The sequence below is a fragment of the Scyliorhinus canicula genome, chromosome 5 (genome assembly GCF_902713615.1).
Source record: "Scyliorhinus canicula chromosome 5, sScyCan1.1, whole genome shotgun sequence".
Lineage (NCBI taxonomy): Eukaryota > Metazoa > Chordata > Chondrichthyes > Carcharhiniformes > Scyliorhinidae > Scyliorhinus > Scyliorhinus canicula.
The window spans coordinates 214310020-214336655 of record NC_052150.1 but is presented as its reverse complement, the minus strand read 5'-3'; the positions used below and the strand labels follow the sequence as shown (position 1 = coordinate 214336655).

Genomic DNA, 26636 nt, shown 5'->3' with positions numbered 1-26636 from the left:
TGTTGTCTTTATTCTATTATTATTGGGACAGTGACCACAGTTATGAAACAGATATGTATACAGTAAGCTCTTAGTTGGCCAAGTGGCATCTGAGGAGAGAACAGACATGGACAAGTCAACATTTTAGGGTTATGGACCCTTCAATAGATTTGAAGATTATTGAAGACCAAACTAGTTTAAAAGCTGAGGAGGAGGGAAACTCTTGCGCACATACACTCCTGAAAACATAAGAATGACCTGTAACCTACGTTATTGAAGATCAGACGATAGCTAAATGGTATTTACGTGTGATAATGCCCAAGGAAAGAAATCAATGTCTTATTCAAATATACTGAATGGTTTGTGGCTCGCCTTGGTTCAGTTGGTGACACTGCCTCCCAGTCATAATAAATGGGCAGGAATAAATCAAAGCCTGAAAAGGTTACAAAATGCAGGAATCAGCAGGTCAGGAAATGAAAGATATTCGAAGGGTTCTGCGAAGAGTCATCCAAACTCTAAACGTTAGCTCTGAGAGCTATCGGACCCCGAGCGCCAATCCGCTCTTCTCATCCCCAGAAATGTCACTTGAAGTTAAAACTCACCACTATTCTTAGAATTCCCCCTATAAAAAAAAAGGTTGATATTCTAAATGGTGAACAGGGATTCTCACTCCCTGACTCCAGTGCAGGCTTCTGTGGGTGCCATTCAGGTCAAACTATCTTTTCAAGTTATCCCCCGGTATAACCCATACCTTCACCGAAGAATTTTACCTACTTACCCCTTAATAGCATTGATGTCCTGGGTCCTGCATTATTAAGGAAGTGAAGTAAGCTAATAACCACTTTTTCAGGTTGTTATTTTTATTATTATATTTTTTCTTTTAAAAGCTGCAAACACTTTCTTTACAGAAAGGAAAAAAGATCTTGCTTCTGGCTGCTGGTTGCTTCAGGCCCACCTTGGCAATCGATCTTCTTAAAATCTGGTGGTCTTGAGTTGTATTCGCTGGTGAACTCGGTTGCTGTGTCCTGTTCTTCCCATGCACCGAGCTGTGAGAGCTGGCTCTGCTAGCTATCTCTAAGCTGACTCTGACTTCTGTTTAAATTCTAGTCTTCCTTAGACGTATAACTGTTTAAACTCGGCTGCTTGCCTTGTCTTTCCCATGACCGAGCTCTCTCTCTCTCTCTCTGAGTTCTCCTCCCCTTCTCTCCTGTTGCTGTTCTCTGTCCTCTGCTGCTGCTCCCTGGGTTTATATTCTCTTTCTGAGAGTTATTAAGTTTTAACGACTTTATTGTAAATGGGCTTGTTTCACTTTGATAGTTTAAAAGTATCTTTGATGTAAACATCTTACTACAACTAATTATTCATTTTGGGCATATCGTCTCCTCTCAGATCTGATTAAAAAATGCTTTGGTTTCAATAGTTAACTTTTATTTCTGTAATTTCGAATCGTTTAATTTTCCAATTGTCCCCAGCTCATAACTTTGCCTTTGATTTTGACTTACATGATGTTTCTCGTAGACCGGTCGTCTCCAATTTTCTTTTAATTGTCCTGATGTTCATAGAATTTTACACTTTAAAATTGACACCAAATTTGACTGAGTATCTTCCATCCTTTCCAGCTGTTTACTAAGAGAGTTTATTTCAATTAAGGTGTGAAACTTTGCTTTTAGTGGTATGCTAAAATTTAACTTGGTTATGACTTGAAAGACTTGCCTGTTTTAAACATTCGTCACTTAATGCAATTGAAACTCTCATCCATGCTTTTTCAGATGCTTCCTGAGATAGTTACATTCCATGAAGGTGTGAGCCATTGTTTTAGCTTACCACATGAGACTGGTGTGTTTGATTAGCCTGCTTGTGAGCAAGAATCTGCATTTTACAACCCTGCTCTTTGAAGCTGCTATGAAACTTTTGTGGGATCTTTCCCTGTACCCTCTCAAACCAGATATTGCCAGACTTCCATGTTTCAAATGACACATTTTTCTGTATTTTCAAGAACACACTGCATCCATTCTGCACTGCCAGCATTTTCTATTGGAGAGAAATCTGAGCGACTGTTAAAAATCTGACGTTATTAATATTAACTTGCATATTTTTCCTAGAAATTAATACTAGTGAGCAGGCTTAATGAACAAGGATTGGGAAAGAAGGGTGTACTGATTAGTCTCTTGTTTTCTCAGAGGGATGCTTTCTAATGAAGTAAATGCCCAGATGCCTGATGTTAATTAACAGTTTGTTAATGATTACATTGAAGGTGATGCCTTGTTTGCAGTATTGAGTGCTGACAACTTCCTACGCAGCAGTTCAAGTACTTGATGCACCTGGCTGCAACATCTATCTGTTAATGGATGAAATTGATTCAGGTGTAAACAGCAAGTGGATTTTGGAACTTTAGTTTTGAGTAAGGGCGTGAAATGGGACTTTAGATCCTTTCGAGCTGGATGTAGAGGTCACAGCATGCTACTGTATATCTGCTTTTTGAGCTTGAGTACTTTTCCACACAAGCAGATCGGCATCATTGTTGTGAATATGATTACAGTTTAGAGCATATATATGTTTGCAAAACCAAGTATGATGGTTGCTATACAGGTTTAGGATACAGCTAATAATACTGCTAGCAATTTCGGCGCAAGTGGGTGGTTGCGGTATTTTCCCTTTAGATCCTCTGAGGATCACACACACAATCTCTCCAAATTATCGTTCATTCTTCTTTCCATATTCTTAACAATATAGCATCGGTTTCTTCTGTTTGATTCCTGGAGAATGCATGCTCGGCATACTTTTAAAGTCAACACCCGCTGAGGAGCCCCAGTCTAGCTCTGGTAGTCCACAGTATCGGACAGGAAAACTAAGGCTCCTATCACACCAATAAATTGAAATTGCTAAAGTGTCTTTGCTATTTGATAGTTCATGTACAGCTTTCACAAATTAAATAATTTTAAGTTGATTCCTTTTTGAACAGCAAAACTTTATTAAAACACTTTCACACTTAGAATATTGAGATTCCATGCGGATTAGAGTCTTGATTTTAAAATCCATTAGAATTTAGCTTTCTGAAACTGATGGTGCCTTTGGATTCAGTTCTACATAAAGATGTTTGGATCATCGTAGCACATATCCATCAAGCATTTCTGCCTGCAAATTGCATAATTTCTTAAGCATTAGGTTAACTTTCATGATGGATTAATTTAAAACAAGCAAAGGAAATGCATAAAATCAAAAACTCTCAATTGTGGTAGTCTCTCACCATACTACCAATTGAGATTGCAATACTAAGGCAGAAACCCTTCTCAAACCTTAAAGTGTTAGTTAATATTGGTGAGTTTGAAAACATGAGCCTTTTATCCAAAATACCAGTGTGAGCAACATGACCTGTGGCAGTAGCTTTTAAAATAAATTTATGGCTGTTTAATCTGGCAAAACTTAAAAATGTAATTGCGAGGATACTGAAGATAGTTACAGAGTACCTCTAATCGAATGTGTTCGAATTACTGGAGAACTGATGACCAGCCCCATCCTGATCGGCTCACAATGGAAGCAATCTGGTAGCTCCATCTACTGTCGATTCTATCCCATATGTGTATGGGAGGGCAGCATCTTGTACATATCCAGAGCAAGGAGAGAATCAACAGGCAAAAAAGCATTGTGGTACACCTAGGGTGACGAAACCCAAGTGGCTGCGGCTGATAAAACTTTTAATTATTTTGTCACTTTGTAAGTATATTAATTCTCAAGCTGTGGCCGTCACTGGTAGATTGCAGTGTCTTGAACTGCTGGGAGTTAACCAGATTGGTGCGGGACTAAAAGTGTACCAAATGACTATCAATATAACTATACTAATATACCAATATAATATACCAATATAACTATTGATATCAACTTTTTTTTAACACATTTCCAATCTGCTTTGGTGGAATTTGAACTCACATTGGTCTGGGTTATTAGTTCAGGTGCATAAAACTGAAATTACAGTAATGGTGTGGCATTTGCAATGAATTTGTTTTCTGAAGCCTTTACATTATTTAACATATCAAATTTTACCGCTCATTATTGCTTTCTTAAGCATTAACATTGCTGATCAGATTATCAATGTTTACTGACACAAGATTGTGGAAATACAATTTATCTTTGTAAATCAATCTGCCTTACTGACACAGCTTCTTTCAAATACAATTATGGGATGTTCATTTTATTTCTTGTTCCTGCTCATTTTGCCTTGTCACTGGTCACTGGAGTATCACCACTTCATGCTTTGTACATAGAAGCACCCTCCGTTTCTCACGCTGTTTTAGGTAATTCCTGAGCTTTGTTGTTTGAAAGGAAACTGTCGAGTGTCTTAGTTTTGTATGTGAGTCCTCTTGTAACCATGAAAATGAGCGGCATTCCGAGGCACATGGCCTTCCCCTACAATGTACAATAAATATGATGAAAATGAGCGGCATTCCAAGGCACACGGCCTTCCCCTACAATATACAATAAATATACGAAAAACAATGTAATAGATTTGCCCTCATGCCAATATGCAGATTAAGAATAATATGCATAGTTTACAAAAAAGTGCTTGATTCCTTTTCTTTCACATTTCTCCAATTCTCGTGCCCTCCTGAAAGTGTTCCAAGTCTTGATCCAAGATACACTGGCTTCTTCTGTTTCACCCCCAAAGTCTGTTTTTTCCATGTGGGATTTTATAGTCACTATTGGCAGATTTACCAGCTGTGGAGGAGCTAACAGATGAACATGATGATGTCTTTAACAGGTTTTCATAAGTGTGAGCTTCTACACTAGGGTAAATTTCTGCCCCAGCTGAGATTGCCTTAGCACAGGAACAGGTCCTTCGGCTCTCCAAGCGTGAGTCGATCACGTGTCCTATCTAGACCAACCGCCTGTATCTTTCTAAACCCTGTCTGTACATGTGCCTATCCAGATAAGTCTTAAAGGGTAACGTATCTGCCTCAACCACCTCACTTGGCAGTGCATTCCAGGTCACCACCACCCTCTGTAAAAACATCCCCGCACATCTATCCCCCATCACCTTGAACTTGTGCCCCCTTGTAATTTTCAATTCTGCCCTGGGGAAAAAGCCTCCAATTGTTCACCCTATCTATACCCCTAATAATTTTATAAACTTCTATCAGGTCACCCCTCAGCTTCTGTCTCTAGGAGAACAATCCCAGTTTATTCAATCTCTCCTCATAGCTAATATCCTCTATACCATGCAACATCCTGATAGACCTTTTCTGTACTCTCTCCAAAGCCTCCATGTCCTGGTAGTGCGGTGACCAGAAATGGACACAGTATTCTAAATGTGACCTAACCAACGTTCTATATAACTGTAACATAGAACATAGAACATAGAACAGTACAGCACAGAACAGGCCCTTCATGTTGTGCCGAGCAATGCTCACCCTACTTAACCCACGTAACCCGTATACCCGTAACCCAACAATCCCCCCATTAACCTTACACTACGGGCAATTTAGCATGGCCAATCCACCTAACCCGCACATCTTTGGACTGTGGGAGGAAACCGGAGCACCCGGAGGAAACCCACGCACACACGGGGAGGATGTGCAGACTCCACACAGACAGTGACCCAGCCGGGAATCGAACCTGGGACCCTGGAGCTGTGAAGCATTGATGCTAACCACCATGCTACCGTGAGGCCCCTAATAATTTGAGAGCTTTTATACTTGATACCCTGTCCTATGAAGGCAAGCATTCCATATGCTTTCTTTACCACCATTTCCACCTGTGTTGCCACCTTTAAGGATCTGTGGACCTGCACACCCAGATCTCTGTCTCCATGTTCCTGAAGGTTCTGCCATTTATTTTATAACTCCCACCTAAATTGGATCTACCAAAATGCATCATCTTGCATTTGCCCAGGTTAAATTCCATCTGCCATTTATCTGCCTAATTTTGCAGCCTATCTATATCCTCTGACAATCTTCATCACTATTTGCAACTCCTGCTATCTGCAAACCTTTATCAGACCTGCTACGTTTTCTTCCCAGGGACATTTGTATATATTATAAAGAGCAGAGGTCCCAGTACTAATCCCACCAAAACACCACTAGTCACAGACCTCGATTCGGAAAAACACCCTTCCACTGCTACCCTCTGCCTTCTATGGCTAAGCCAGTTCTGGATCCATCCAGCGCGTTCACCCCGAACCCCATGTGATCTAATCTTTTGCACCAGCCTGCCAGGAGGGACCTTACCAAATGCTTTATGAAAGTCCATGTAGACAATATCCAAAAATTCAATTAGATTAGTGAGACATGACCTCCCTTGTGCAATGATGTGGAGATGCCAGCATTGGACTGGGGTGAGCACAGTAAGAAGTCTTACAATACCAAGTCCAACAGGTTTGTTTCAAACACTAGCTTTCGGAACACTGCTCCTTCCTCAGGTGAATGAAGAGGTATGTTCCAGACACATATATATATAGGCAAATTCCAAGATGCAGGACAATGCTTAATTACCTGCAAATGCTCGCATTCTAAGTCTTTGCAGATTCAGAGATAGGGTAACCCAGGTAATCTCTAACACCTCTTTAACCTGACCGGAGAAACACGGGAGCGACGCCAGGCCCGATTTGGGAGTAAAAGTCGATTCCCCGCCCCCACCCCAAATGTGATTTTGGCGTGGGGCTGAGGAAAATCCAGCCCCCTATCTCTGAGAATCTTTGCTATCCTCCAATCCTCTGGGATCTCACCTGTGGCCAATGAGGACACAAAGATTTCTGTCAGAGGCCCAGTGATTTCATCTCTTAGGTTGGACAAAGGATCATAACATTAATTGATGGCTAACATTAATTCTCCAAGATGTCCTTATGTAACATTCTGATTTTTCGAACCAGAATTTTAGTACCAACAATAATTATTTTTAAAATATACAATTCAGTGCCACCTTATAAAAGTTATTGCATTTGAGTCCTTTTGATTAGAAAGTAATTGTTTTTAAACTTTGAGTGCCCAATGCATTTTTCTAATTAAGGGACAATTTAGCGTGGCCAATCCACCGAACCGGCACATCTTTGGGTTGTGCGGGTGAAACCCACACAAACACGGGGAGAATGTGAAAACTCCACATGGGCAGTGACTCAGAGCCAGGATTGAACTTGGGACGTCAGCTCGGTGAGACAGCAGTGCTGCCAGAAAGGTACATTTTGAGGTAGGTTTCAATGAAATTTGTTGGTTGAGTTTGAAATACGAGTGTTGCACAGCTATGAATGGACTTGATTTGGGGTTGGGGTTGGGGGGGGGGGTGAAATTCAGGGCCAATTTGCAATGTGGGTGTTGGGGCCAATTTGTGGTATGGGCGGGTGTGGCTGGCCACGGGATCTTGCCATCGACTGCCTGCCGTGGAACACTGAATTGTATTCCGCTTTATGACTGCATTGTACGGGATTGTAAAACTGGTGCAATTCAGCTCCAGTGGGAGAACATGGGGCAGGATTCACCGTTTCCCCACGCAATTTTGTAATCGCTGATCGGGCGGAGAATCCATTTTTACGAATCAGTGACGGCACATGCTTTACGAGGGTTGCACATGCTGCGCCTGCTACAAAACGGCACGATCTCAGCGCTCATCCACCGCATGCCCTTGGGAAAGTCCCAGGACATCACCTGAAGGACCTTCCCCCGATGCTCCGCCCCCGATGGGCCGAGTTTCCGACCACGCGGTTGACATGGTCTCAGCAGTTGGGATCCCAGCATGGCAGCTGCGGACTGTGTCCAGCGCCACCACAGTCAGCGCCACCACAGTCAGACGAGAGTCATAGCTGGGGGTTGGTCGGGGGTGTCCAGGGAGGCACTATCTGGCAGGTTGGGTCCGCGCACGGCCGGGCCATGTTGTGCATATGTCTGTGCATATGCACGACCACAGACCCGGCAATTCTCCGGCCATTTATTTTGTGGAGGCTGGGAGTTTTATGTGGTGCCTCATCGGTCAGAGGATCGGTGATGGGGCGGCGTCAATTTTTCCTCTGTAAAACACTCACGAATCCTCCGGACATAGCCTCAAAATCGGAGAATCCAAATCGGAGAATCCAGCCAAGTCTTGCAGCTGGTGTCTGAAATGTTTTCTCTCTCTCTCTTTCCAAGCAGTCTTTCCAGAGGAGAATAAGTATCCTTGTGTTTACTAACTTTATTTATAAGTGTCTTTTGACCTGTGATAGGCTTTGGTTAATTGGAGATAGAGAAGGTATCAGTTAGAAGTTAAAGTATTTCTTTTTATTGTTAGGAATTGTTTAATTGTAGGCTATTTTTTGTTATTGTTGTTTAATCCTGTGCTAATAATAAAATTTGCTTTAATAGAACATATATAGCTGAGGATTCATTGATGATGACGCTTTGGTGTTATTCAGAAGTCATTATTCACTTTTCCACTAGTTTTGTGGGCAGCACGGTAGCATTGTGGATAGCACAATGGCTTCACAGCTCCAGGGTCCCAGGTTCGATTCCGGCTTGGGTCACTGTCTGTGCGGAGTCTGCACATCCTCCCCGTGTGTGCGTGGGTTTCCTCCGGGTGCTCCGGTTTCCTCCCACAGTCCAAAGATGTGCAGGTTAGGTGGATTGGCCATGCTAAATTGCCCTTAGTGTCCGAAATTGCCCTTAGGGTTGGGTGGGGCTACTGGATTATTGGGATACAGGGAGGTGTTGACCTTGGGTAGGGTGCTCTTTCCAAGAGCTGGTGCAGACTCGATTGGCTGAATGGCCTCCTTCTGCACTGTAAATTCTATGATATCCCTATTTCTCAGGGGAATCACTTCTCACAGTTTTACCAATTTAAAAAAGGTGTGTGGTGTCCGTGTCTGATATCCTAACAAATGTTGGGGTTTGGTCCAGGGATCTTAACATCGTTTAGGACTGTGATGAGGAGAAATTTCTTCACGCATAGGGTCGTGAATCTTTGGAATTTTCAACCTTTGAGAATTGTGAATGCTTCATCACTGAATATATTCAAGGCTCGGATTGACAGATTTTGGACACTCAGGGAATCGCAAGATATGTGGAGAGGGTAGGAAAGAGGAGTTGGAAAGAAAAGTTGAGGATCACGGTCAGCCATGATCATACTGAATAGTGGAGCAGATTTGACAGCCTAAAAAGTCTTCTTCTTTTCCTTATGTTCTTATTGTGGGAGCATATCTGTTAACTAAGGGTCAATGGGTTGAAATTGTAATCCCATTAGATCAAGCAGCTGTGACCATTGTTCTAGTTTACCTGAACATTTAATGGGTTGAAACTGTAATCTCATTAAGTCAAGCTTGTTCCTTTTCTCAATGTGGTTATTACTGCATTTTGTAAATTTGTAATCACATCTATTTTGATCAGTTCTCTGTAAATCATGTTACTATCTTGTGACTGTCACAAGCCCATGGCAAAAGGAACAACTTGCATTTATCCAGATCTGTATAAATACTACATGTACATTGTAACCCTTTGTTCTTCTCAGGCTGGTACTCAGGGTATCATTACCTTGCTGTCAGTAGGAAAACCAGCCCTTGTCCAAGTAAAAGTTATTGCTTAGATTTACAAGAATGTGTCTGTGTGGCCCTTAAAGAACCAGGTCGTAAAATCTACAACATAATGACTCAAGAGCAAGAAAAATGGAACACTCACCCTGGATTAAGACATAATGTATTCTTCAGAAACGAAACTGCACCTTGTGAAAGGCCAGCGTAACATCTTCCCAGTTTGATTTTTCCTTTCCTTATATTCTTCTCTTTGTCACAATCTTTATCAGACCTAAAGGGGCAATCTGCACTCAACCTACAAAAGAAAGGAAAGTTGTCTCTGGTAATCTTTTGATAACTTATTTATTTTGTTGCCCCCCCCCCCCCCAGTGCATTGCTTGAATGGACAATAAAATGTCCGGCTGCCCAAGGTTGTGAACGGGCGGTGGTGAAAGCTGCCCCAGGTGACTTAGCCTCTTACTCAATATTGGGAAACCCACCTGGTTTGTGCTTCTGTCCGCTCCTTGAGGTTAGAAACACATTTCAACTGGAGGAGTATGGGGGGGAGGGGGTCTCCCTTTGTTGCAGGAACCTAATTGGCACCAAAATAAATCCCCTGGTTGCTATATGTAGTGATAGTACAAGTGTATCAGAAAATGCGGTCGCCTGAATACTTCTAAACAATACTCTTATGGCTTCATTCAATTCTGAAGTGAAGAATTCACATGAAGTGATTTATTCTGGTCACTACACACAGTGGCCAGAGATATTCTAATCTTGTTAGTTCTTGGTATGGGACCAGAAATGTAGAAATATCTTAAATCAGCAGAACTTAAAAAAATACTTTTCTACTCACTAAAAACAATCATCTGAACTTTACTGGGGACTAATTCTAAAAATGATGGAGATGCCAGCATTAGTCTGGGGTGGGCACAGTAAGAAGTCTTACAACACCAGGTTAAAGTCCAACAGGTTTATCTAGAATCACGAGCTTTCAGAGAACTGCTCCTTTCTCACCTGATGAAGGAGCTGCGCTCCGAAAGCTAGTGATTCCAAATAAACCTGTTAGACTTTAACCTGGCATTGTAGACTTCTTACTTATTCTAAAAAGGCATGGAAACACACTTTACCCAGAAGAATGAATGTTAATGGGAAATTCTTGCATGGACGACCAACGAAAAGATGCAACACTAAATGCACAGTTATTCAGTGATGCTGAGAACATGTGTAATGTCCCTGTGCTCTGCTGCTTTAATGGTAATCAGGGGAAGCGCTATAAGGACACACGAAGCGCTATAAGGACGCTGCCTCACAGCTCCAGGGTCCCGGGTTCAATTTCAGACTTGGATAACTGTCTGTTTGCACGTTCTCCCCGTGTCTGCGTAGGTTTCCTCCGGGTGCTCCGATTTCCTCCCTCAATCCAAAGATGTGCAGGTTAGGTGGATTGGCCATGCTAAATTGCCACTTACTGTCAAAAAGGTTAGGTGGTATTATGGGGATAAGGTGGAAGCGTGAGCTTAAGTAGGGTGCTCTTTCCAAGGGCCGGTGCAGACCGATGGGCCGAATGGCTTCCTTCTGCACTGTAAATTCTATGATTGGCAAACTACCCATCTCTGTAGCCCTGAGAAGTTGGTGATGTAACTACTTGATGATGCAATTAAGTGCTGTTAATTTGAGAGACAGCTTTCCATTCCTCAACATTGGTGGACTAGTTGGGCTGTTACAATCATCCAAGAACTTTTACAGTCAGCTCACAAATGACCAGATTTATTGAATTCCAGTTCACAGTGTAGGATGGTTGGATCTGTAATTGAAAATATGGAAAGATATGTCATTTGAAACATGGAAGTCTGGCAATACCTGATCTAAGAGTGCATGAGAGAAAGTAGGGAAAAATCCACGAAGGGTTAGCAGCAACTGCAGAAGAGGGCTGTGAAATGCAGATAGCCTTGGTCAAACAGGCTTAGCAAACACAATGGAGTGAATTTTAGTATGCAGCTAAAAGCAATGTTTTGCACCTTCTTAAAGTTAGCTATCTTAGTAAGCAGCTGGAAAAGAATAGATGAGGTTTTCAGTTGAATTAGGTGACAAATGTATAGGTGTGAAGTTCTGCTGACATCAGGTAAATTAAAGGAAGCTGGAGACAACCTGTCTTCGAGAACACAAATCAAAGTCGAAATTATGTGCTGGGGACACAATTTGATAATAAAACTATATAAATGACAGGAACCAGAAGTAACACTCCTTTGGAACCAAAGCACATTTGAACATCACAAAGGAAACAATGTAATCAGAGATCTATGAGCTGAAGTCATGTTCAATATGGATATATACAAAACAAATAACAAAGAAAAGTAAAGCACTGGAACAGGCCCTTTGGCCCTCCAAGCCCGTGCCGACCATGCTGCCCAACTAAACTACAATCTTCTACGCTTCCTGGGTCCGTATCCCTCTATTCCCATCCTATTCATGTATTTGTCAAGATGCCCCTTAAATGTCACTATCGTCCCTGCTTCCACTACGTCCTCAGGCAGCGAGTTCCAGGCACCCACTACCCTCTGTGTAAAAAAACTTGCCTTGTACTTCTACTCTAAACCTTGCCCCTCGCACTTTAAACCTATGCCCCCTAGTAATTGACCCCTCTATCCTGGGGAAAGGCCTCTGACTATCCACTCTGTCTATGCCCCTCATAATTTTGTAGACCTCTATCAGGTCGCCCCTCAACCTCCGTTGTTTCAGTGAGAACAAACCGAGTTCATTCAACCGCTCCTCATAGTTAATGCCCTCCATACCAGGCAAATTATTTTTGTCAATCAAAACAGACTGTTGAACAGTTGGCCCTTTTCGAAGCACAGGATCAGTGCTCTGGAATTGAACCGTTCTGGAAGCTCTGCCGATAAATTGTACTTGTGCAACGTTGCAAATCTCTGTGTTATTCGCTGAGACTGAAAAAAACCTTCCAGAGTTCTTGAAACAGAAATAGGGTGGGCTGAGACAGTGGGGACTGCGAGGGTGATGCAGCGGGTGGGAGACATGGAGTGAGCTTCTCCGTTTAGGACTTTATGTTCTTCCTCCGCAGCTGAATTGCAGCTGATTTGCACTCCCAGATCAGGAATCAATTCCCAATCCTTAGCCATGCAAATTTATTATCGTGTTAGAAATAATTCGGATTAAAGGTACCTTTAATCGATCAAGAGTAACTAAAGTGACTTTATAATAATGTGATAAAAACTTAATAACTTCTAGAAGGGGATATAAACCCTAAGAAAGGGGACAGCCAGCAGAGTCAGCTCTCATAGCTCGGTCATGGGAAAGATAGAGCATAGCAACCGAGTGGAACAGTGAATCCATCTGAGAAAGACCAAAAGCTAAAGAAGAGAATCAGCTCTCATAGCTCGGTACATGGGACGGATAGAGCATAGCAACCGAGTGGAACAGCGAATACATCTAAGGAAGACCAGAATTTAAAGAAGAGTGATTGCCAAGGTGGACCTGAAGGTCTCTTCAACTAACCAGGAGAATCCAGAGGCAAGATCTTTTTACTTTTCTGTAAAGACAGTGATTGCATCTTTTAAAAGAAAAAAAATATAATAATAAAATAAATTATGTTTTAACCTGAAACAGTGGTTATTACAAAGTCTACTTAACTTACTGAGCAATGCCGGACCCAGGATCGATGCTTCTAAGTGGTAAGTAGATAAAATTCGTCTGTGAAGCTATGGGTTATACCGGGGGATAACTTGAAAATATAGTTTGACCTGAATAGCACCCACCTAAGCCTGCATCGGAGTCAGGGAGTGAGAATCCCTGTTCACCATTTAGAATATCAACCCTTTTTGGTATAGGGGGAATTCTAAGAATAGTGGTGAGTTTTTAACTTCAGATCCGAAGTGAATCCTGATAGGTTGCTGATCCAGTACCATAATTACTACGCTATCATTCTTTTGTAAATTCTCTAGTTCTTGTGATGAAAAAATACATTTTCATACTGAGTTTGTTCTTTTACCAATGGCATTGAGGATGGGGATTGAGTGAGGGTCGGAAGATTGTACAGATAACTAAATGCAATGTGTAAAGTCAGAGATATAAATGCAACCAACTCACATTGTAAAGGTCAGCACACCAACCGCCCAGATATCTGTCTGGGGAACAACTGCCTTCCCTTCAAGAATTTCTGGAGCTGAAAAAAGAAGTTTCACTTTGTAAACTGTAGCAGTATTAGGTCCTTTTATATGTATATGGAAAATATATTTAATAATTGATCACTTACATAACTACTGTATTCAAATTGGCAGTAAGTCATTAAACCCCATTCACATCACTTGATTAAAGAGGCCAATAAAACTGGATCTACATCCCAAAGCTGCTATGTGCAGTGCATTAGCAGCCTTTAAACCAGTACTTAGCAAAAACCGCAGGGCAGCAAAAAAATGAAAATTCCATTTGAGAATGTCTCTTCCAAATGTGTGAGTTCTGAAGAGAAGAAACATACACTGGAGGCATTGCAATAAGATGTAACTTAGATCTGTTTATCTTTTTCTCTGAAATTCTTTTTGTCAATCAAAACAGACTGCTGAATAGTTAGCCCTTTACGAAGCACAGGATCAGTGCTCTGGAAGCTCTGGCGATAAAGTGTGCTTGTGCGGATGTTGCAAATCTCTGTTATTTGCTGAGACTGAAATAACCTTCCAGAGCTCTTGAAACAGAAATAGGGTGGGCTGAGACAGTGGGGACTGCGAGGGTGATGCATGATGTAGGAGACATGGGGCGAGCTTCTCCATTTAGGACATTATGTTCTTCTTCCGCAGCTGAATTGCAGCTGATTTGCGCTCCCAGATCAGGAATCAAAATCCCAATCCTTAGCCATGCAAATTTATGCACAGTGAGGATTGCGAGGGATTCCCGAGGGAATCCCGCTATCGGGCCACGATTTTGAGCGGGCCACCCGATAGCGAGGTCCTGCGGTTGGCCACCCTCTCTTTGAAGTGGCTAATGTTTGTACACATTGTGGTTACAGCACTTAAGAGTTACTCATCCATGAAAGGAGATGAATGAAGCAAAGCTGAAAGTTACGTGTGTGGAAGCTGTCAATCACAGACGAGGAAGGGGAATGAATAAATGACTTGCAGCTCAAGGATCTGAGGGGTTTAAACACAGCTGACTGGTTTCCCTTTTTAGGAATGGACATGTGGTGCTTCCTGTGTCTGAGCCAGCAGATATATTGCCCAGGTGAGTGTTACAACAGTAAGTTTTTTCACTGCCTCTGTCTGGATTGCTCTCTCGCTTCCAGACAGGGGTCTCTTGTCTGTGGGGGAGGGTCTCTTATTTAGAGGGTCTTGAGGGGATCTCTTTATTTAGGGAGTCTCTGGAGGGGGCAGTGGGGGTGGGAAGTCTGGTGGAAGGTGGAATGGGCATGTCTTGCATTGTGGTGGCTAGCCCTCGGATGTACTTTAAGGAGTTACCCCCCTTGGCCCACCATGTCAGGGCCACATTTGTCCATACTTGTAGTAATCCTCGCCCACTTGATTCCCAGCCCAGGGGACCGGAGAATCAAGGGACCTGTAGAATATGGAGCACAGCCCGCTAAGTCATTAAGACTCATTTGCATCTTCTTATTGGCTTGAGGTGCAAACCTCGATCCTGCCAGCAACAGGGGGGAGCAGAGCATCAGATTCGGGACGGCATTCTTCACTAACACGGGATTCTCCACCTCACTGGGAACTCTGCTGCCAGCGGTGCGAGGCGGAGAATTTTGCCCATGATATTTAGCACAAACATGACATACATTGGATATTGTGCTTTGAGGTTTGACACTTTACTACAGGTATATATTTTTAAAAGAATACAATCATAAAGTGGTTCTGGTATGAAAGGACACTTGGCTCCATGTTGGTTCTCCACATGTTAGTTAGATAGTCCCAATCCCCCACCCTGTAAAGTTTTTCTCTTCTGGTGCTCTCCAATTGCATTTTGAAAGGGAATTGAATCTGCTTCCACCAAACTCTCAGACAGTGCATTCCAGATCCTATCCACGTGCTATTTAAACATGTTTTTCTTCATGTCATCATTATCATTGGTTCTTGCCAATCACCTTGAATTAGTGTCCTGTAGATATCAACCCTTTCACCAATGGGAACATCTTCTCTCCATCTATAGGGGCTTTTCACAGTCACTTAATTGAAGCCTACTTGTGACAATAAGCGATTATTATTATTTTGTATAGAGTCCTCATGATGTTGACACTTCTCGCAATACCCTTCTCGACTTAGGGAGAACAAATCCAGCTTCTCTAATCTATCCATGAAGCCCCTCATTCCCAGAACCATTCACATAAATTTCTTCTGCACCTTTTCTAAAGACTTCACAGGCGCGATTCTCCGCTCCCCAGGCCGGGTGGGAGAATCGCTCTTGCACCCCCCACGATTCTCCCACCCCCCCCCAAAATGGCGTGTCGCGTTTTGCAACACGCCGCTCGGAGAATCGCGGGTTGCCGTTTTTCACGGCGACCCGCGATTCTCCGGCCGGATGGGCCGAGCGGCGGCAACCACACCTGGTCGCTGCCGGCGTGAACATCGCGCGAAAGGTAAGTTTGGGGCCTGTGGGGGGTGGTGAGGGGATCGAGCACCACGGCCGTGCTCGGGAGGGGACTGGCCCGCGATCGGTGCCCACCGATCGTCGGGCCGGCGTCTCCAAGAGACGCACTCTTTCCCCTCCGCTGCCCCAAAGATCAAGCCGCCACGTCTTGCGGGGCAGCGGAGGGGAAGACGGCAACCGCGCATGCGCGGGTTGGCGCCGGCCAACCTGCGCATGCGCGGCTGACGTCACGTAGGCGCCACTGGCCGCATCATTATCGGCCCGGCAGCCGAGTTCCCCGCAACGCCGCTCCTAGCCCCCCCGAGGGGGGGAAAAGGGGGGGGAAAGGGGGGGGGGGAAAAGGGGGGGGGGAAAAGGGGGGGGGGGAAAAGGGGGGGGGGGAAGGGGAAGGGGGGGGGGAAAGGGGGGGGGGGAAAGGGGGGGGAAAGGGGGGGGGAGGGGGGGGAAAGGGGGGGGGAGGGGGGGGGAAAGGGGGGGGGAGGGGGGGGAAAGGGGGAAGGGGGGGGAAAGGGGGGAGGGGGGGAAAGGGGGGGGAGGGGGGGGAAAGGGGGGGGAGGGGGGGGAAGGGGGGGGAGGGGGGAGGGGGGGAAAGGGGGGGGGAGGGGGGGAAAGGGGGGGGAGGGGGGGGAAAGGGGGGGGAGGGGGGGGAAAGGGGGGGGAGGGGGGGAAAGGGGGGGAAAGGGGGGGGAAGAGAAGGGGGGGAGAGAAGGGGGGGAAGAGAAGGGGGGGGGAGAAGGGGGGGGAAGAGAAGGGGGGGAAGAGAAGGGGGGGAAGAGAAGGGGGGGGAAGAGAGGGGGGGGGGAAGAGAAGGGGGGGGGAAGAGAAGGGGGGGGGAAGGGGGGGAGAGAGTATAGGGGGCGAGGAGCGGCCTCCGACACCGTTGTGAAACACTCCGGGTTTCACGCCGGCGTTGGCCATTGCGGAGAATCGCGCCCCACAGCCTTCTGAAAGCGTAGCACTCCAAATTAGTCGCGATACTCCAGTTGACGCCAAATCAGCGTTTCATAGAATTTGCAGTGCAGAAGGAGGCCATTCGGCCCATCGAGTCTGCAACGTCCATTGGAAAGAGCGCCCTTCCTAAGCCCGTACCTCCACCCTATCCCCGTAACCCCACAATCCTTTTTGGACACTAAGGCAACTTAGCACAGCCAATCCACCTAACCTGCACATCTTTGGACTGTGGGGGGAAACCGGATCAACTGGAGGAAACCCACGCAGGCACTGGGAGAACGTGCAGACTCCGCATAGACAGTGACCCAAGCCGGGAATTGAACCCTGGAGCTGTGAAGCAACTGTGCTAACCACTGTGGTACCGTGCTGCCCTCTATGCTACTGTGCAGCCCTATTTTTAGAAAGTTTATAAAGGTCGGTTATAAATTCCTTTTATACCCTATGGTGTGACTTAACAAAAACATTTCGGTGTCATTTTGGCGGGTTGTTTCTTGATGGATGCGTTGGCTAGATCGAGGCCCATATTTAACAGAATTTACATTCCGAAAATGAGCCCCCACAAGTGTCTCTCCATTACTGGTTGTCTCATCGCTAAGGGGAGAAGCCTTTAATCACTCCCTCACGACTCGTCCCCAGTCAACATACAAGCACGGCAGCACGCAGACCTGCTCTTCGCTTTGGGGTTGCCAACCTGGCCAGGCTTCTCGATGCTGTGAGTGAGAGACAGGGCATCCTTAGGGTAACCAATAAAACCTGGGAGGCAGTGGCAATGGCCGTCAGAGCGGGCAGCATGAGCAGGAGGACCAGTATCCAATGTCATAAAAAGGCCAACGACCTCCAAAGAGCAGCAAGGGTAATTTACCACCTCTCTCCTGGCATCAGTTCCGCCATCCACCCCTCAAATTCCAAAGCCTCCCCCCCCCCCCAACAAATCACTGGCTGATACCTTACACCCTACCCACAACCGATCTTTGTGCTTGATCCTTAGCTCCCCCTGGCACCCACCAGCACAATCTTTTCATGTCCAGTTGCGGTGCCCTCACATGCCACCTGCTATAGACACCCTGATCCATCAAGCATGCGGCACACAAAGCCCTCTCTTTGTCCCAACAGAAGGTAATCAATGGTCAGCGGAAGAGGGCCAAGATGGAGGGGGGGGGGGGGTGGAGTATCAGAGATACAAGTCCTCACCCCTTATGAGGAACAGGCCATGGAGATCGCGGGGTTGACGGAGGAGACAGCAGGCACTGACAGGCTTGTGCCAGAGAGGTGAGGATCCACTGCCCCTTCACCCAGATGACCTGTCTCAAGTGAGTTGTTCATGTCAGACGAAATGATCTTTCCCTCTCACTGACCACCTGTCCATTCTCTTTCAGGATCTCCCTCTGCTAGGGCTAGGCCATCCAAGAATCATTTATTCCCCTGCATCCAAGAGATCTCCTCCGAGGAGATCACCATTGAGCTGAGTTATCACCTCCACCTTTCACCAGTGCACAGACATACACCTCGGTGAACGACATTAATGGACAGGCCTCTGAGGCACAATCTAGCGAGTACCACACAATTGCGGAGGCAGGAACATCCAATGGAGTCAGCAGTCAGAGGTCTTGCTGGATCCCAGGATTCTGCTGAGACCCATTCAGATGCCGAGCCTCTGGACAAGGTTATCCCAGAGCTGATGCAGATGCTGGGGACCCGCCGCAAGATTCAGGAGGCGATGTCAGTGTATTCCAGTGAGTGCATAGCCAACTGGTGGAGTTCCAAAGGCTATGGGCACAGGAGAAGATGCCAACAAGATGCCGTGTGGCACCGAGGTCGACACTGCTAGGGTGGCGACCACAGTGGAAAGCCTGCAGCAAGACTCCGCGTCTTGAGTCCAAGGCATGGCTCAGTCTGTGCCAACCATGGCTCAGGGCCTTGACATCTTGTCCCAGTGGCTGAGGAACATGACCTATACACAGGTGGACATAGCCAAGGCACTCCATAGCATGTCGATGTCGCTGAGGGACGAGTCCCAGATGCAGGTGGACACTGCAGAGCATGGCCCAATCACTGAGGAGCATCGCTGAGGGTGTCGACACCTTTGTGCAGACAATGGGGAGTAGGGGAATGTGGGGGGAATGGAGGAAGGAGGGGGGGTTGGGTGGGGGCTGAGCTGATGGATAAAGCCATGCCGGAACCTTGCCGCCGTCTGTCCTCCATCCTCCAGCTCCTCATGCGGCTCCTCCAACAGCTCATCCACTATCCCCTCCTGGTCCACCTCCTCCTCCAGCATGTCACCCTGCTGCTGTGCCAGGTTGTGGAGGGTAGAGCAGACCACCACAAAGAGGGAGACCCTCTGGGGGAGATGTACTGCACTGCACTACCAGAGCGGTCCAGACATTTGAAACCGCATTTTGAGCAGTCTGTTGCACCGCTCAATGACAGCACCGGTGGCAGCATGGACCTCATAATATCGGATCTCCGCCTCGGTCTCTGGCCTCCACACTGGCATCATCAGCCAGGACCTCAGAGGGTATCCTTTCTCCTCCCAAAAGCCATCCCATCACCCTGGGGTGATCCTCGAAGATGTCAGGGATCTCCGAGTGTCCCAGTATGTAGATGTCATGCACGTTTCCTGGAAAGCATGCACACACGTGCATCTTCCGGAGGCGGTGGTCGAACACGAGTTGAACATTCATGGAGGGAGTCCCTTCCTGTTAATGATTCCCTGGTGCGAGTAAGGCGACATATGTGCCATCTGTTACCCCCTGCACCTGGGGCATCCTGGCGATGGCAGAGAATCCGGTTGTTCAGGGTTGCGGTGATCTTCATGGATGCCAAGTCCGCGAGGATGAGGCACCCGGTGCCGTACTGTCTCATGCGGTACATGCTGTTTATCATCTCCTTGAAAGGCCAATGATGCCTGTACACTTTGGGCCATTGCTGGCGCCCTCACTGGGTTCTTTCTTGGCCACTATATTTTGTATATCTTTAAGGAATTGGAGAAGGAGGGAGACCGATGATCAGTTGGGGCATCGCTCTGCACACTCACCCCCGGCCACATCAGGAGTCCCTAGAGCCCAGACCCCTACCGGAAACATTAGGGAGATCGTGCTCAGGTGCTTCCTCTGATCCACACACTCACCTTTTGGGCGCGAAGATATCCCCAGTTCTGAAGCCCAGCTCTTGAGTGTCTGATTGTTGCCAGCTTCCTCTATGATACTGATGGCTCCAGAGGTCAGGCACACTGTTCAGGCTTCACAGTTTGATTAAAATACGATGCTTCGTCTGAGACACGGCATTCATCCAGGCAAGTGGTGAATATTCCATCACACTGGATAAAAGCAAGTTACTGCGGATGCTGGAATCTGAAACGAAAGACAAAATGCTGGAAAATCCCAGCAGGTTTGGCAGCATCTGTAGGGAGAGAAAGGAGCTAATGTTTCAAGTCCGATGACCCTTTGTCAAAGCTAACAGACAAAGAACGTGGGAAATATTTATACTGTGGAGTGAGAATGAAAGATGAGTCATAGCCACAGAAACCCAGTGAAACCGGGTGCTAATGGCCACAGATACCAAGGTGAAAGAGTGCTAATGGCAGTCCCCAGAGAGGACAAAAGATGTGAAAGGTCAAACAGCAGAGAAACTAACATCAGAGGATCAACTGTAGATGTGGGGGAAGGGGAAGGAGGAGAAAGGTGCAGGAAAGGTGGATAAGATTGGGGGGGGGGGGGGGATTTAAATGTATATTAAAAATGAAATGGGATGAAAACAAATGGGTTGAGGCGGGGTTGAGCTGATTATCTGAAGTTGTTAAATTCGATGTTCAAGCCGGAAGGCTGTAGCGTGCCTAACCGGAAGATGAGATGTTGTTCCTCCAGTTTCCCACTTTCTCTGTCAGTTTTGACAAAGAGTCATCAGACTTGAAACATTAGCTCCTTTCTCTCCCTACAGATGCTGCCAGACCTGTTGAGGTTTTCCAGCATTTTCTCTTTTGTTTCATATTCCATCACACACCTGGGCCGGGATTCTCCCCTACCCGGTGGGGCGGGGGGCCCCAGCGTATAGGAGTGGCGTGAACCACTCCGGCGTTGGGCCTCCCCAAAGGTGCGGAAGTCTCCGCACCTTTAGGGTCCAAGCCCTCATATTGAGGGGCTAGGCCCACGCCGGAGTGGTTGGCGCTCCGCCGCCTGGCATGAACGGCCTTTGGCGCCACGCCAGCCGGGGCCGAAAGGACTTCGCCGGCCGGCCTAAGTCCGCGCATGCGCCAGAGCGTCTGCGGCTGCTGACGTTATCCCCGCGCATGCGCAGGGGAGGGTGTCTCTTCCGCCTCCGCCATGGTGAAGACCATGGCGAAGGTGGAAGAAAAAAGGTGGAAGAAAAAGAGTGCCCCCATGGCACAGGCCCACCCATCGATCGGTGGGCCCCGATTGCGGGCCAGGCCACTGTGGGGGCACCCCCCGGGGTCAGATCGCCCTGCGCCCCCCCAGGACCCTGGGGCCGGCCCGCGCCGCCAATCAGGTAGGTGTTTTGATTCCGGGCGGGAGAGGCTTGACAGCGGCAGGTCTTCGGCCCATCGCGGGCCTGAGAATCGCCGGGGGATGGCCCGCCGACCGGCGCGATTCCCGCCCCCGCCGAATCTCCGGGGGCGGGATTGACGCCGGCCTCCAGCGATTCTCCGACCTGGCGGGGGGTCGGAGAATCCCGCCCCTGATTTGTGGACAGGTTTTAGGGAGTCAGGAGGTGAATTACTTTGCAGAATTCTGAACTGACTTTCCCTTGTAGCCACAGTATTATGTGGCCGATCTAGTTCAGTTTCTAGTCAATAGTGACTCCCAGGAATGTTGGTGGTGGGTGATTCAGCTACAGTAATCAATATCAAGGGGAGATGGCTGGGTTCTCTCTTGTTGGAGATGATCAATGCCTGAGACTTTGTGGTGTGACTGTAACTTGCCTCGTATCATCCCGGGCCTGAATGCTGTCCAGGACCAGTTGAATGCTGGTATGGACTGCTTTCGTATCAAAGGAGTCGTGAATGGTGCTCATCAGCGAACCTCTGACCTAATGACAAAGGGAAGGTCAGAGGTTTGCTGATGAGCACCATTCCCTGAATGTCCCAGGACATCACTGCAGGAGTTCCTCAGGATAGTGCCCTAGGGCTAACCATCTTCAGCAGCTCCACCATAAGGTCAGATGTGGGAATGGTTGTGGATGACAGCACAATATTCAGCACCATTCTCGACTCCTCAGATACTGAAGCTGGAATGGCTGGGAAATTTAGGACAATGCCTTTTTAAAATCCCCTAACAGTTGGAGAAGGAAGGTCATAAAACAGGCCAACGCTTTGTATGCTTTAAGCAACTGAGGACAAGCAGCTTATGGAGAAGATCCAAATGGGGTCCCACCTGTCTATTTTTCCCTCAACCGACTTGATAACTTGGAGGCCTGTTTACTAACTGCGATCATCCAGGGACGCCCTGCTGTAGAAATAGATTTCTTAAAAGAATCTGAACTAGCACTACCGTCTCCCGAGTAAAACCCAACACAGTCGTCTACGTTCTTCAATCGGAAGCACTACTGAATTGGGTCTCAACCCAGCCGAGTCACCAAATCACACACTGTAGCCTCTTTTACTTGTTTCAATGAATTCTAATTTGGCTAACCTATCCTTCCCCATTTAGTAATCTGTCCTTGTTTGTGTGTGTGTGAACTTTGAGTGCATGCATGTGCAAATTTGGCCCCTATTTTATTAATTAAATCAGTTTAAGTATAATAAAGTTAAACATTTTTTGTTTAACGCATGACAAAACCTGTCCTATTGATTATTTTAAGATCACAGCACGTAAACAGTTAAGTACTCACTGAATTGTAAACAAACAAACAACCTGTTGTGATCTATCAAGGAAGGACAAGGAGGGTCTTCACCAGCTCGCAACACAACACTGCTGATTTTCTTTAGTTCTGAGAAAGGGTCATTGACTCTGGCTCTGTTTCTCTCTCCACAGATGCTGCTTGGTCTGCTGAGTCTTTGCAGCATTTTCTGTTTTTATTTCCGGTTTCCAGCATCGGTAGCGCACTGTTTTTTGATTAGTGATTGAACTTCACTGGCTGTAATGTGCGTCGGGAATTCCTGGCTGCCATATAAACGTACGTGTTTTCTTATAACAGTCAAATAAACTGAAAGCAAGACTTACCCATATTCTCCACAAAGTCTCTGCACTTTTCCACCAGCACAGGACGGCCAGGCATGAGAATCACAGCATTGCCAAAATCCAGCAGCTTCAATACATTGTGCTCCACAATGATCATGTTCTCGGATTTCAGGTCAAGATGGAGAGTATGATTGAGATGGAGATATTCAACAGCACTAAGCATTTGCGTGAGAAACTCCACTACATGGTGCTCGGTGTATGATGACCTACAATGGAAATCAAACACCACGTTACACTTTGGTACAAATTCTCTCTGATTATGTGGCAGTGTAACCAGCTTTCTTCAATTATACATTTCAAAATAAAAGGACATGCATTTCTGTGAGGGTCTCCTGATTTCATAACCAGAAGGAAAATCATTGCAGAGATATAGAGAAAGAGTGGGACTAGCCAGATTACTTTCCAAAATTGCTGGTGTGGACTTCACGGACCAAATGCTGTTCTGTACTTTCTATGGTTTCACAGAACCCCACCCCTACACCCCAGTATTATTCTGTGATCAACTAAAATCCAACCAAGTACAATTTACCTCCAATGTTTCTGGCGTATTTATCGCAGGATATCAGGAGAACCCAGTGGCAATTCTCCAATATAGTGCAGGTTTCCGCAGAGATCAAAGGTGGAGAAGTAAGTAACGGCATACTGAAAGTTACAAACTTAAATTGTGATAAACAAAATTAGCTTTGACTTCAAGGTGAAAGATGTTTGTCCTGGGAAATACATCACCTTTCAGCATCAATGCTCCTTGTCAGCAGCCTGTTTGGAGATGGTGCTACCTAAACTATTCTTGCTTCATTCTAGATTGTGCCTCAATGATAGCAAAGTCCCTTGCATAGTTACAGGGCGAGATTCTCCCTTTCGTAATTTTGTAATCATCAATGGGGCGGAGAATCCATTTTTATGACCGAATAGTGGGTGGCGCCTGTTTTACGCAGGTTGCCCATGCTCCGCCCTCTCCAAAACGGCGTCCTTGTGGCGCGCGGCGCAGGCCGTTGGGATGGCCTCAGTACGTCACCTGAAGGCCCTCTCATGATGCTCCGCCCTTGCTGGGCCAAGTTCACGACGCCGTCCCATCCATGTGGGAACCCGGCATGGCGACTGCGGTCTGTGTCCAGCAGCGCCATAGTCGGGTGGGAGCCGTGCTGCTGGTCGGGAGGGGGGGGCTTCGGCGAGGGTTGTGGATACTGGTGGAGGGTGGCCAGGGAGTGGCGAGGGTGTGTCCAGGGCGCACTATCTGGCAGGTTGGTCCGTGCACGGCTGGCACCACCTTGCATGGCGCAACAGCTGCAGGTCATCGCTGTGCGCTTGCGCGGCCATGGACCCAGCAATTCTCTGGCCATTTAATTCAGGGAGGCCGGGCGTTTTATGTGGCGCGGCTTCCAGCCCTTCATTGGTCGGAGGATCGGTGCTGGGGCGCCGCCGATATTTCCCACGTAAAACGCCACGCCACGACATAGCCTCAAAATCGAAGAATTCAGGCCACTGTGTTTGGGTTTTGGGGTAGCGGGAAGGAACGGGTTATTTGGAAGTTCACATCTTACCAACCAACTAAATGATTTTACAAAAATAACTACTTGTTTTAAAACTGGGTTAGAAACAAGAGGCAGTAAAAGTGAAAGCAAAAGAGGAAGACAGGGAATAAAAGGCAAAAAACAAAGTGGCTGCATTGTCTCCAGAGATGGGTTTAGTGTAAGGAATAGTGGTAGAAAAACAAAATGAAAAGTTCTATATCTGGGTACTTCCTCATGTCAGTCAGAGGAAGCGCTACAAGGACACTCTGAAGGCTTCACTTAGTTTTGATATTGACTTTGCATCCTGGGAGATGCTAGCCAAGGATTGCTGTGCCTGCCGCAACCAAATAACGTTCCTTTGAAAGTAAGCACAAAGGCAGTGAGAAAAAGCAAGGCGACAAAATCCCGAGCCAGTAACTCGTCTAAAACTCAATCGTCTGCAGTATTCTGACCTATTTACAGTAGAACCTTCTGGGTTCAAGTTGGCCTTAACACATACGTACACTGAATCCCTACCTAACACCCCAGATGATGAATATGGTCACCTTCGCCTCGGTGGGTAAACACAACTCAGATAACAGCATTTTACACAATGAAGGTGCAAGAAAGTTGGGCCAATATAGCCAGGAGCCGAATAAAACTCTCTAAACTGTGATTCACACAGAAGAGATTCGTCTTTACCTTTCAGCCAAGTTGTGAAATAGCTCTTTCCCTTCGCAGAGTTCTTGGATCAGGACTAAGTATTTAGGTGTGATGTAAGCACCGTGAAGCTGAACAATGTTGTTGTGATGAAGCTTCTTTAGGATTTCATATTCCTTTAAGACAAATGGCTTATTCTGTTTCTTGTAAGGAGTGATTTTAGCTGCAAATGACTTGCTCGAGGAGTTCTCTGTGCATTTCTTTATGATGCCGAAGCGCCCTCTTTTAAACAAAATCAAAAAATGCATAGAATGAAATGTAAAATAATGTAATTAATCATATTAACATAAAATGAACTAAAGCTAGGAATAAGTAGAAGTGTTAATAAGTGAAAATGTTATTATGCTTCCAATCTTATCTAATATTACCGTACACGGTTCCCTCTCTCCTTCCGGCAAAAACCCCATTAAACTATTTATGGCCGGAAATTTTATCAGTGTTTTAACTGTTCCGTTGCTGGATGTGTAGCAGAGGCCACTCACATACGCAGAATTGGGATTACTGCTGATTCTGTCAAGATTAAGACAGTGCAAGTTGGAGGTAATTCCTGCCCAATTACCTTTAGCCGTGCATTTGGGCCAGCTCCAACTATTCATCCCACCTTTTCCCATTCAACATGTCTCCTGCTTAATGTTCTTCTCTGTCTCTTGTGAAGCACTTTATGTTTTCTGTACAATAGATGCTATACAATTGCAAATTGTGGTTGAGTGCTGGCTGAAGTGGTAAAAAGACAGAGTTCAGCAAGAAACACCATCTTTCGGCATGAGGGAGTATTTTTTAAAGGAAGTGTTTCCCAAAACCTTGCTTTCAGTTTCACTCAATAATTTAGTTCTTTCATTAATTAATTACTAAGGACAAATCTGTTAACAAATAGGGCAGAATTTAATCCAGGCAACAGGAGTCTTGTCTGCCAGCTGGAGGGCCACACATTGCCTACTTTGAGGAAGGCCCACCCTGTTAACAACAGGCCTTCCTCAGGACCAAGGACCCAAGGAGTTAAATCCTTACTCCCCCCAAGAGCCTAATCCAAATCAGAGGCTGGCAGCTCTCCATTGCAGGCAATGCCATCAGGGTAGGGTTGGCAACTGCTGACAATTCGTACAACAGAGGCCCAAGATCAGCAAGGATCCTAGGCAGTAGGTGAATGAGGGTGGAATTGGGGTGGCAGAGAGGGGGTAGCTGGCTAAGGAGAAGATGGAGGGGGTGGGTTTGGAGGAAAGGGCAGATTGACTGATGCCAAGTCCCTTC

The 26636-nt window shown here is 46.3% G+C and overlaps 1 protein-coding gene across 2 annotated transcripts in view; it reads right to left on the bottom strand.

The window, feature by feature from the left end:
* Nucleotides 1-2926: 2926 nt before the first annotated feature.
* obscnb (obscurin, cytoskeletal calmodulin and titin-interacting RhoGEF b) overlaps nucleotides 2927-26636 on the bottom strand; it is an 896193-nt gene continuing 872483 nt past the window's right edge. For both annotated transcript variants that reach the window (XM_038798455.1, XM_038798456.1), the window contains 5 exons: nucleotides 25371-25610; nucleotides 23161-23384; nucleotides 13544-13619; nucleotides 9606-9755; nucleotides 2927-4383 (listed from right to left, as the gene is read on the bottom strand). In XM_038798455.1, coding sequence (XP_038654383.1) covers nucleotides 4206-4383; nucleotides 9606-9755; nucleotides 13544-13619; nucleotides 23161-23384; nucleotides 25371-25610 — 868 coding nt within the window. In that variant the 3' untranslated portion in view covers nucleotides 2927-4205. The remainder of the gene's footprint in view (nucleotides 4384-9605; nucleotides 9756-13543; nucleotides 13620-23160; nucleotides 23385-25370; nucleotides 25611-26636) is intronic.